Consider the following 11,716-nt stretch of genomic DNA (forward strand, 5'->3'; position numbering starts at 1 on the left):
TGCACACGTTAATTCCTCGTCTCGCTTTCCCCGTGACATGGCCGCGGCTCTCACAGATAACCGTTCTCTGCGGCGCTTCTCGTCTGGCTGCTTGAGCATCGCTCAGTGCTTGGTAACTCGGGAAGTGTATGATGATACCGTTGACTTCACTGATACACGACGGGTTTTTCCACACCCGGCTGAGGTGGACTGAACAGAAAGCAGGTCTCAACTCTGGTCATGCAGTATAATTACTGTATTACAGCAAATTAAATGCTACATGCATGCTAATTAAAAATATATTCTAGAAATTCAGTTAGGCCTCCACCTGCAGCCACTGGCACTAATGCATCTTACCTCAGCTGAAAGTTGACCATCATTAATGTTTTGGCACCGACACTCACCTGCAAAGCTCGGGAGGTTTCAGCTGCCTCTCAGCCCATCCTGCAGACATCTGGAAACCAAACTCCCTCAATTTGACATTCAAACCAGGCCAAAGCTGTCCTTTTGCAAGAAGTCTGTTTAATCACTGCAAGTCAAGCTAGACTGACAAGCTATGGTTGCTTATAAGGAACAAGCTCTAAGTGTTCCATAATTCCCTACCGGAATGCTGGTTTCCAAAGAGATCTGACATTCCAAAATGCTAAGTTGGCCTTTTAACAAAATCTGATCTGTGAATACAAAGACAGTAAAATATCTCACCTTGATATAGGTAAGCCCAGTTTCTGACTTTGGTATTAATACAAATCAGAACTGAAATCCCTTTAATTTAACACAAGAAAAAAGGCAACCCCCATTAAAAGCATCTATTGTTTACACAAAAATAGCTTGTTTAGGAAAAGATTAAAGATTCAGCTCATTATTGGCTCAGTATAGCAAAGGAAACTTGATTTCAGGCAATGCTAATTCTTAAATGTTTCTAACTGTGTGTCTAGAAGGACAGGATGGAGAAAAGCACAGTTCTCAAAACACGTGGTAGTACAGGCTCAGCACATTGCCAACCAGCTTTTATTGTTTTACATATGAAAATTGAATAAATGGAAAACTCCCATGTGCCTGATTTCTTCCTTTGCTTTGATATCAGACCTTACTTCCAACCGCCGGTGTTCCAGCACAATACAGCAGCCCTCACACGACTGCAGCGATAGCTGTTGGGTAACAGACAGGAATCAAACTCCATTTGTGTTGAAGATAGTCTTTTCAAACAAAAACCAGTCCACCAGAATAACTGCTATTGTGTAACCGCTTTCAGTATTCCTCGGAGAACTCTGTAACTCATTAGTTGTTGGCTTTCTTTGGGAGGAAAGCAGGGGCCACGTTCTGTAACGTATGCATAAGGAAACCTCAGAACCCACAGTCCATCAGATGGGAGGGTTATTTCCTGCTTCTCAGGGTAAAACACAGGGCAAGGTGGTGGCCCTGGCTGAACCTGAAATGAAAAGGAAGCGTGAGCAGATAATGAAACATCATTAGAATTAAAACAAAAAAAGCAAACAAAGTAACAAATACTCCAGGAAAGCACTGTGCCCTTATTGTGAGACTCCATTTCCAGTTTTACCACAGTGAAGATGGCAAATTTAAGGTTGCAGATTACATCCTACCAAAGAGATCCCCAATAAAAACACAAGCCGTTAGCCCCTTAGGGCGATAACATTGGATTTCAATACTGCACCACAGTTATCTATCCCCAAGCTGTTGCCTCCCTCTAAACCAATGGGAATTTTCAAGGATTTCAGCAACATTTAATAGGGCCTTTGTATAATTCACATTAAAAGCTTCAGAAAGTCTTATTCACATGAGAAACTGATGTGTGAAAGCCACACCACATAGCATCACAGATATTCATAATAAAAACACTCCCTTAGAAGTCAAAAGCTGTGCTACAGATGTAAGTTGGGAATGAAGAGCAAAGTATCAGCACAACCTGAACCTTCAATGCTTGCCTCAGTTTCAAACAATAACATGATAAATTGCAAATGGCACTGAAACGCTGGTGCTGCGGTCAGTATTCTGCCTTCAGCTTCCACAGCAAAGCAGGTTCTTATGGAGCTTTTCCTCCACTTTTAAAATATACATTCTTTAAAAAATATCCAACTAAAACTGAAAATCGTTTCACCTCCTAAATTCAAAGGGTAACTAAGAGTAATTAATCTCGGCAATGAGTGATTGCTTTTCTGTGACATTTAAAATGATATGTTAATTCCTATTATTAGCCACTTGTTCCCTTTTTTAAAAGCAATTATTACAGTATGGGATGCCATTAACTCATCCTTGATGAAGTATTTTTTAAAGCATACTTTACACAAAGTATAAAGCTGCCATAAACCATTCCTGAAGTTTAAAAAGAACAAGACTGTTTATGAAACAGCTACTTTTGGTGACTAGTGCCTTAGAGAGCTTGTCTGAAGTAGGTTTTGAGTTTCCTGTAGCACCCCTCTGACACCCTTTGCCTACCATGCTAGTGCTTTCCAGTCCTGCAATTAATGCTACAAATCAACCCTGTCTGCACTCACCAGATTCCCTCTTTTGTGTCTTACCTGAGGCGTCAGTGTAATCTGCAGTGGAGCATCAGGAACCACCACAAAGAGCCTCATGAACTGAGCGTAATGTGGCTTCAGTCCCCGTCCCTGCGTCGAGGACAGGATGTACAGTGGCATGTCAGAATTGAGGGCTTTGATGGCAGATTCCTTTGGCCCCCCTCCCATCACTTTCATGACCTTATCAGGCCCTGAACACATGAACCTCCTTCCACGTGCATCTTCATACTCAAATCCTACAAAGGCTCGAGCTATGTCATCTCTCCGTCTTCCTCTTCCCATCACAACCGCACTTCTTTTTCCAGGAACAGCCTTGTTAGGTGCAGGCCAGGAATTGGTATCTAAGTCCCCTTCATCTTCAGTTCTTGTCCTGATGACAATGTCCCAAGGCATTAAATAATTTGTTCCTGGGATAAAGCCTTGTTGATCTAAGCCTGTGTGGAAGTTATAAGCCTTAGCAGGCCCCAGCTTAACCAGTGACCAGCTGGAGAACTTGGGCAAAAGGCCTTTGGGGCAATTGGAGTGGAGCATCCCAGGGAGGTACTCAACAGTGGAGGCCTGGCGATCGACCAGACTCGGCCTTTTCTCACTTTTGGAGTCCCCGCTCTGCCCCTGGTTTTCTGTGTTATCCCCTCCACCCTGGGCATCGGGTGGGTAAGTGCCCAAGCTGCCTGTCGACTGTCCCAGGCTGAGGGCTAAGCTCAGGCCTGTGCTTTCCCCCTGAGTTTGAGGCTCTTTCTCTTTGAGTTTCTCAATCTCGCCTTCTGGAGGGGCAGGTGACGACTCATCCCGAGCAGGTGCCGGATCAGGTGTGCTTGGCTGGAATACAGGAAAATTGATGTGCTCCAGTTTCCCACAGCACTTTTCTTCCAGTAGCTATGAAAAAGAAAACGTGGTTAACTTTCCATCTTCTACTTCTGAGATGTGGCAGTTCAGTCATAACATGCAGCAGCTACAATTAAGATTGAAGAGATCTGCGCTATGTGACAACCAAAGCAGCGATAGGAATGCAGCCCACAGACACAATGAGTTAAAATGAACCAACACACTTGAAGTGTAAACAGATGCTCCTGTGTACATGCACTGGTGAAGACTGGAACTACCTGCTCTGATCAGCCCATCATGCAAACAACTTCTGCTCCCAGAAATACCTTCCCCAAGCAACATCTACAAGTTGGTAAGGTTAAGAGAAACTTACTTGTAGTCACTTCAGAATACAGGCTTTGTCAATGAAGCAAAAGCACTGCTTGAAGCAAAACCAGGGACCTAACAGTTACCTGGTAGAAGTCATAATTAGCTGCTTTGATATCAAAGGGATCATCCCTCGGAGCTTGTTTCCTTCCACAGTTACAGGCACCAGTGGAACGAGCCCGGCTGTTGTGGTACAGAACTGGAGGGTTTCTGTCTGCTTCTGGCTTTTCTCCTAAAAGCAAAATCAATCAAACCCCAGCTGAATTGCTCCCAATTTCTAGAGGTTCTTTAGTTCCCTTCATACACCCTTCATCCTTCTTGCTATATACATCATTATTTGCCAGCAATGCTACTTTGTCAAGCAACACATTCCTTTCCCACTTCTAACACAAAGTTGCAGTGTAGGTTATACTATTTAACTGAACTTTCTTTGGTTTTACAACCTTTTCATAAAAAGCATAAATACTCCTGCCTGCAATGAACATGTATGAGACAGTTTCTACTCCTTGACTGGTATCAGTCAAGCTATTTAAGGGGGGACACTTATACTTCCTAGTGAACTTTTGTTCTCTTACACATCTGCTGTTAGGAGGACTACAGTGTAATGCTTCTAATTAGTGAAACGCAGTCAGAGTTACTACTAAAATCCAAATTACTACTGCCAGTGAACTTGCTCCTAAACATTACTCAACAGAAAAGAAACCTATACAACAGTTTTACTGTAATTAATCCCACTGTAAGAAGATGACACTTTAAAGCTGCCAATCTTTCACCTTCCATAAACATGCAAAGAGTTGGCGTTTTCAGCCTAAAATATTTTAAAGCAGATATAAAATTAAACCATGAAACCCAAGGGAGCTTCTTTACCTGCTTTTGGAAGCAGATGGAACTTATGCACGCAGTGTTGGTCAGTTAAACTTCGCTCTTCGCAGAGCTGATGCCCGTTGCTCCAGAACTTGTAGCAGTCCTCATTCAGCTGCATGGCATACTTATGAAAGGCTGGGCCACGGGCGTGCTGGCTGTACACACGCAAGGCCTGTGCCAGCTGGTTCTTGTGGACTGTCATGGTGTAGTTGTGGGGCAGATTGGACTGATAGGCGCTGTGGGCCATGGGCAGAGCTTTCTGGCAACGGTTCTCAGAGAATTTGGTGTCTATATCTAAATAGCCTTCCAAGACTTTGATGCTACCCATGATTTTTGAGCTCAGTTCCCCAGTGGTCAGATCATCATCTTTGCCTTCAATGGTCACTTCATACAGTTTTAAAGCTGCAGCAGCCCACTTCTGGTAGGTTGGGAGCTCGAAGTGAGAGGGCTGTGGGTTCCTTCCCACACTGTCATCGAAGCCTTTCTTGCTGAGCACCAGCTCCACGTGCTGCCACAAGAACTCCTTAAGGGTGCAGTCCACAAGCTGCCCAGAGGAGCTGGAGCTGCTGCTCTCTGCATGGAAGGAGAGCTGCTGCCTGCCATGCCGCATCATCTGATACCTCCTGGGTCCTGACAGGGTGGGAGCCAGCAGCGAGTCAGTCTCTCTCATGGTGCAGTTGTTCCTGAGCTGGTCAAGGAGCATGGCCACCGGATCATCTCCATCCAGGACCCCACCAGCCACAATGTACACAAACGCCTGGTTAGCAGGCACAGTGAACAGGCAGTTGATGCTCTGGTTGGTTAACACCCTGCTCTTGCGGAAGATGCGGTAGATCTGATCCTCCAGAGCATGTTGCAGCCTCCTCTTAGGGGAGTGCTTCTTGGGGGGTGGCTTTTCCAGGTGACCACAGGGGTCCTGGCCCCTGCTTGGGAGGGGATCCACCTTGAGGGCTCCGTTGAGCTGGAAGAGGAAGAGGAGGCGTGGAGGGCAGGGCCTGCAGTTGAGCTTCCATTCCTTGCCAATCGGGCAGTCTTTGATGGCAGCCTTCATGGAGGGCAGGACTTTCTGCCGCAGCCCATCCAGCGCCCTGAAGACGCGGTCATAGGTGATGTCGAAGGAGCAGGTGGGGTGTACCAGCAGCAGGATGTGGCAGACAGAGAAGAGGTAGAGGAGGCTCAGGCAGTGCAGCTTCTCCTGGTGCTTCCAGAACTCGTGGGCCTCAGCGTGGGACAGTGGGGAGGGCCCACCGGAGGGATGGCCGGGCCCCGTCTCCCGGCTTTCGGTCGCCGCCAGGTCCCCGCATGCCCGCAGCAGCTGCCGCGTGTCACAGATGCTGGTGAGCACCAGGAACAGCACCCGGTTCTCCTGGCTGTAGTAGGCCTGCAGCTGGTTGTAGTCCTTGGTGGCCGGGTCGACCTCCTCCCCCAGGGCTCCGTCCGCCAGGTCGGGGTCATCCTCCTCATCGAAGAGGGGGAAGACCTGCCGGTCGCACACGGTGTTCACCAGGGTCTCCTTCTCCGAGCACAGCTGCAGAGCCGTCTTCCCGAAGATGCCCACCACACACACCTCCTCATCGCCGCTGCCCTCGGCGGCGGCCGTGGCCGTCAGCAGCAGGTCCCGCAGGCTCATGGGCCCCACGGCCGCTGCCACCGCGGCCATGGCTCCGGCCCCGCCGGGCAGGCCGCCCGGCAGCGGCATGGCCCCGCTCCGGCACCACCGCCCGGAAGCAGCGGTGCTCCAGCCCCGCGCATGCGCGGTCCGCCTCGGGGGTGGGCCTCAGCAGAGGCCGGTGTGCCGGTGCGGCTGCCGGTGAACCGGGCCTGGCAGAGCCCACAGCACAGCGCGGAGCTGCTGCTCTCCTCTGAACCCTTTAACCTGCAGCTGCCAACGGGATCGGGTGTGTAAAACAACAGGGAAAGTAAAAACTACACAATGTCAGCACACGTACGTGGGTCAACGGGAGAATGTGCGGTCACGGTGAACGGGCACTAACAATGTTTGTACGGGTAGCAGGAAGTAGCAGCAAAATCCGTGTTTATGCTGAAAGCAAACACTTGCCTAATATGGAATAGTTGCTTAAGCAATAGCGTGTGAACAGTAATGCGATTGGCTGGAAGGCGTGTGATCAGTAAGGCCATCGGCTGGAGAAGTGTGTGCAGAAGGAGCATTGTTTTGGGATGGAAAGCACAGCTAGAACCATCCTCTGGACACTGCTGTGACAGCCCCTATGCTCACTCAGTAAGGGTCTCTGGCTGCACCATGGCTGGAGTCTGTGCCTTAATATGCTACAAATGGTGCCCGAACAGGGACTTGAATAGGAGACTCACAGTCTGGACCAGTGGTGTAGCCAGACTGAACCAAGGAGTACAGAAGGATTGAGTACCCATCGTCTGCTGAATAGGTGAGCAGTCGGGAGCCATAGGAGGGAAGCTATCCCAGGAACAGGAGCACAGTATAAAGACTTTGTGTAAATGGTTAGATGCTCAAGAAAGGGCTGTGATGGGGCCTCACTTAGTGACTTTGTTAGAATAGATTCAAAAGAATGTGCCAGATTTTCTGACAGAAGGTGCTGTTCAAATAGCAGCCGGGCAAGCAGTAGGGACACCATTACGAGCTGCTGCTGCTGCAGGAGATGTGTGTACAGGATTGCACCTTGGGACTTGGTGGCAGATTCTGGCCACACTAAAGACTAATCAACAGCAGTCCTCCTCCCCGGTCGCACCTTCGGCACCTCTGGAGTCAACAGGTCACCCTCCAGAGAACCCTAAACCATTCCCATTGACCAACCCGTTTTTGTTGCAAAATGAAGAGGGTCCTGAGCCAGACTCTGAGGAAGGCAGTGATCCTTTTGAACTAGGACCAACAGACCCTGAAAAGGAGCTTGATTTATTCCCTCTGTCTCCTGATGTGAATGTTCCAGTAATGGTGGAAACCACAGCATGTAATTGGGAAGTTTGTAGGAGGCAATAAAGCAGGGGGACTGGCAAGTTGCTTTGGCATGCCTTATGATTTATCAACCCAACAGGCCACCGGAATGGCAAGAGCTTCCTTATAAAGCAGTTAAAGAAATCTGTAAGGCAATTAAGGAGGGAGGTATCCATTCACCTTTGGCATATCTCTGCTAGAAGCAGCTGCAGAATCATATATCCTAATTCTGCATGACTGGAAAGCTTTATTGTGTATGGTGTTAACCCCTAAGCAATTTCTCATGTGGCAGAATGATTTTAAAGAACGGTGTGTGATCACCTCAACGGAAAATATAAATCAAGGTCATGGAGCTGGCTATGATCAATTGGCAGGGGAAAATGCATTTGTGGCTCCTCCTGCACAAGTGAATTATCTCTGGGAGGTGTATGTCCAAATTCAGGCTGCTGCCATCTGGGCTGGTTGGAAAATTCCTGAGTCTGGACAGGGTAATGCTGAGTCATTTGCTAAAATATTGCAAGACCCAACAGAATCGTATCCTCTTTTTATAGGTTGGTTGCAAGCCACCCTAGAGTGGCAGATTGAACATGATGAAGCTAGGGAGTTGCTCCTTAGACTATTAGCTTATGAAAACACTAATGAAGACTGTAAGTGTGCCTTGCAACCAATCCGTAATTGCAATCCAACCTTAACAGATATGGCGCAGGCTTGTCAAAATATTGGATCTACCAGTCATCATGCTGCAGCTTTAGTGAGCTCCCTAACAGCTCAGCTCAAAATGAGTGAAGCAGGAAAAGGGGGTGTAAGTTGCTATCAGTGTGGTGCCCCTGGGCATTTAAAGTGAGAGTGTCTGAAAAGGGGCAGCAAAAATGCTATGCCCCCTCACGATTGCCCTTGATATGGAAAAAGGGAAACACTGGACCAATGAGTGTCACTCAAAATATCATGCTAATGGCTATGCAGTTCCTTCCATCTCAGGAAACAGGAGCTGGGGGGCGAGACCACACATCCCAAACAAGGTAAGAAATCTGCATCCTGACGTTTAGCTGGCGAGCTGTGGCCAGCAACCTCGGGAAGTGCTGGCTTGGACCTGGCTGTCCAATGCCCAGTTACCCTGAATGACACACAAGTATCCCTGCTGCCAATGGGAGTCTATGGGCTGATCAGCAATGGCATGCATGCTTTATTGATTGGACGATCTTCTACTACTAAATTAGGTCTATTTGTGTTACCGGGTGTAAAAGATGCTGACTATACTGGAGAAATATTGATTATGGCTTAGACCCCTGTGCCCCCTTGTTATATCCCAGAGGGGCAGTGTATTGCTCAGCTTGTTCTGTTTCTTGGAAGGGTGATAGGGGGTCAAGGGGCCAGAAGTGGCTCTGGATTCGGTAGCACAGGAAAACCCCAAATATTTTGGTCCAAGGCTCTAAAGGACTCGCAGCCCTTGATGACATGCTATATACAAGGGGAAAGGTTTCACAGATCAGTGGACACTGGAGCAGATGTTTCAATAATACAAAGTTCTGAGTAGCCCCCTAATTGACCCACGAGAGAGCCTGCTTCTACTATAGGAGTGGGCGGAATGCAATGGCCATGACAAAGAGCTCATGTTCTTATGATTCAAGGACCTGATGGGCAAATGGCTTGAGTGACACCTTTTGTAACAGCAGTGCCCTGCACCTTGTGGGGACGTGATGTCCTGGGACAATTTGGAACAACCATGTTACAGAGCCTCATAACAGGGTTTTCCAATAAGGGCTGCTGAACACCTGCTCCACCACAAGAATGCTTCTCCCATCATTAAACTGACCTGGATAACAGATAACCCAGTACGGGTGGATAAGTGGCCCTTGCAAAAAGAAGGGCCATTAACATTTGCACCAATCAGTAGAACTGTTGGCAGGACACATTAGACCTACAACCAGCCTCTGGAACACACCTGTGTTCTGTATTCCCAAGAAGAGTGGGAAATGGCATTTACTGCATGACTTATGAGCAGTGAACGCTGTGATCGAACCCATGGTTGCCCTTCAGCCTGGCTTGCCAGCCCCATCTGCATTACTGTCTGGATGGCTACTTATAACCATTGACTTAAAGGACTGGTTTTTTTACCATTCCTTTGCACCCTGGAGATGCTCCATGATTTGCATTTTCTGTACCATCTACAAATCAACAAGAACCCATGAAAAGATATCACTGGACTGTTCTCCCACAAGGGATGAAAAATAGCCCTACCATGTGTCAACTCACTGTTGCTGCAGCTCTTCACCTAGTTCGCAGCACCCTTCCAAATGCTGTCTTTTATCACTACATGGATGACAGTTTCTGCAGAAAGTGAGAGAGAAGTGGAAATGGTAACGAATCATGTTCAAACTGCTATTACAGATGCTGGATTACAGGTGGCCGAGGAAAAGGTCAGAAGTAGCAGCCCATGGAAATATTTGGGTTGGCAAACCATGCAGCAAGAAATCTGCCCACAACCCATCTATCTGTATTAACACCAAAAACCTGCAACCCTTAAATGACTTTCAGAAACTGCTGGGAGCCATTAATTGGCTCCACCTGATTCTTGAACTAACCACAGGAGATTTACACCCTCTCTTTTCATTATTGAAAGGGGATCCCAGCCTCAATTCACATTGTATCCTTACCACTGCTGGTGCCTTAGCGCTTGACAAGGTGGCTCAAGCTATTGAGAATCGACAAAGTCGACTAAGACTTTTAGACAAACCAATATGATTAGCTTTAATTCCTCATAAGTTCCAAGCCTTTGCAGTCCTCTTCCAATGGGATGCTCACTGTGGTGATCCTTTGTGTGCTATTGAATCGATTTTTCTCCCTCATATGCTTAGAAAGACAGTTACAACTATAATGGAAATCTATGCGCAATTAATACAGCGAGGAAGATCTCGACTGCGTGCATTAGATGTCTGCGATCCTGACATAATCTGTGTCCCAGCCACAAAGGAAAATCTTGACTGGTTATTAGCAGAAAGCAGCATTGTGCAAATGGCCTTAGCAGACTATCAGGGACAGCTCAATTCATTATCCAAAACACGAACTTTGGACAGATATTTCCCATCTACCATTATATGCGAAACAGCGGTGCCACCCAGCACCTGTAGTTGGTCTTACCATCTTCACCAATGGTTCTAGGAAAAGTAAAAAAGCAGGTATGGCGTGGAGGGACCCTGTAACAGGCACCTGGAACACTGAGACATCAGTTGCGACCCAGGGCTCCACGTAAGTAATCAGTTACAGTGGGTGCCAGTGTGATGTGTGCAGCTCTTGCCATCCTCAGTAGACTCTCAAGGATTGTGAGCTGCGCATGGATCTCAAAACCAAAAACTAATGTTTGGCTTACTCTAGCCAATGCAACTAATCAGTCCACCCTTTGTGTTGCCATGACCAGCCCCAGTGATCCATTCTGAACCTGTCTGGTTGGCATTCCTCTCACAGAACATGAATGGGACCAGCTATATAACCAAATGATTACACTCAACTGTACAGATCCAGGTAGGTGTGAGCCATTATGGTGGTGCCTAGGAACATGGCAATCCAGTGCTGGTCAGCCCGCAGGATGGTATTGGAGCAATGACTCAGGAAACGGCATGAACAAAGTAGGTGACTTTCCTGCTCTCCTGCTACAGCCTCAGGATCTTGAAATACTGGGCTACATACAAGCTCCTGTATGTTTTTCTCTTAACTACAGTAGTGGCTTGAACATAAACCAGACAGGAATTGAAGTAAGTGGTGCCAGCATTTATCTCAGTAATTCTGCCTGGTGTAATTTCACTACTCCCTTATCAATTACACCAGGGGCCAATGCAGGAGGTCTTCCTAATAATATTTTTCTGATCTGTGGTGACACAGCATGGAAAGGAATTCCAGGTAAACCCCTGCACCTTTACTCATTTAACCATGTTCCATCCCAGTAATCAAACCCTTGTTAACTGAACCCTATAGCACCGATGAAGCAGATGTGCTGCCTTACAATTCAGCTTGGACTGTAACTCCAACATCGACTTTTGGAATCACGCACAAAGGTTTTTTGGTTAATTCCTTCTATCGGTACTGCCCATGATTTAACCACACTGAATAAACTGGGCTGTTGGCTAGTGAAAGAGAGTAATGCCACTAGCGATGCCCTGACAGGGTTGTTAACAGATGTTGATTCTGTGCGTCATGCGACACTGCAGAATCAGGCAGTGACAGA

General features: G+C 47.3%; 1 protein-coding gene across 1 annotated transcript; it reads right to left on the reverse strand.

Annotated features, from left to right (window-relative positions):
• Window positions 1-958: 958 nt before the first annotated feature.
• Window positions 959-6,281, reverse strand: SMG8 (SMG8 nonsense mediated mRNA decay factor). Its single transcript, XM_005141720.2, has 4 exons — window positions 4,575-6,281; window positions 3,794-3,939; window positions 2,517-3,392; window positions 959-1,408 (listed from the first exon to the last, which is right to left on the reverse strand). The coding sequence occupies exons 1-4, from the start codon at window positions 6,268-6,270 to the stop codon at window positions 1,211-1,213; spliced, it is 2,916 nt and encodes a 971-aa protein (XP_005141777.2). The 5' UTR covers window positions 6,271-6,281; the 3' UTR covers window positions 959-1,210.
• Between the last annotated feature and the right edge of the window lie 5,435 nt (window positions 6,282-11,716).

Source organism: Melopsittacus undulatus, chromosome 13 (genome assembly GCF_012275295.1).
Source record: "Melopsittacus undulatus isolate bMelUnd1 chromosome 13, bMelUnd1.mat.Z, whole genome shotgun sequence".
NCBI classification, from domain to species: domain Eukaryota; kingdom Metazoa; phylum Chordata; class Aves; order Psittaciformes; family Psittaculidae; genus Melopsittacus; species Melopsittacus undulatus.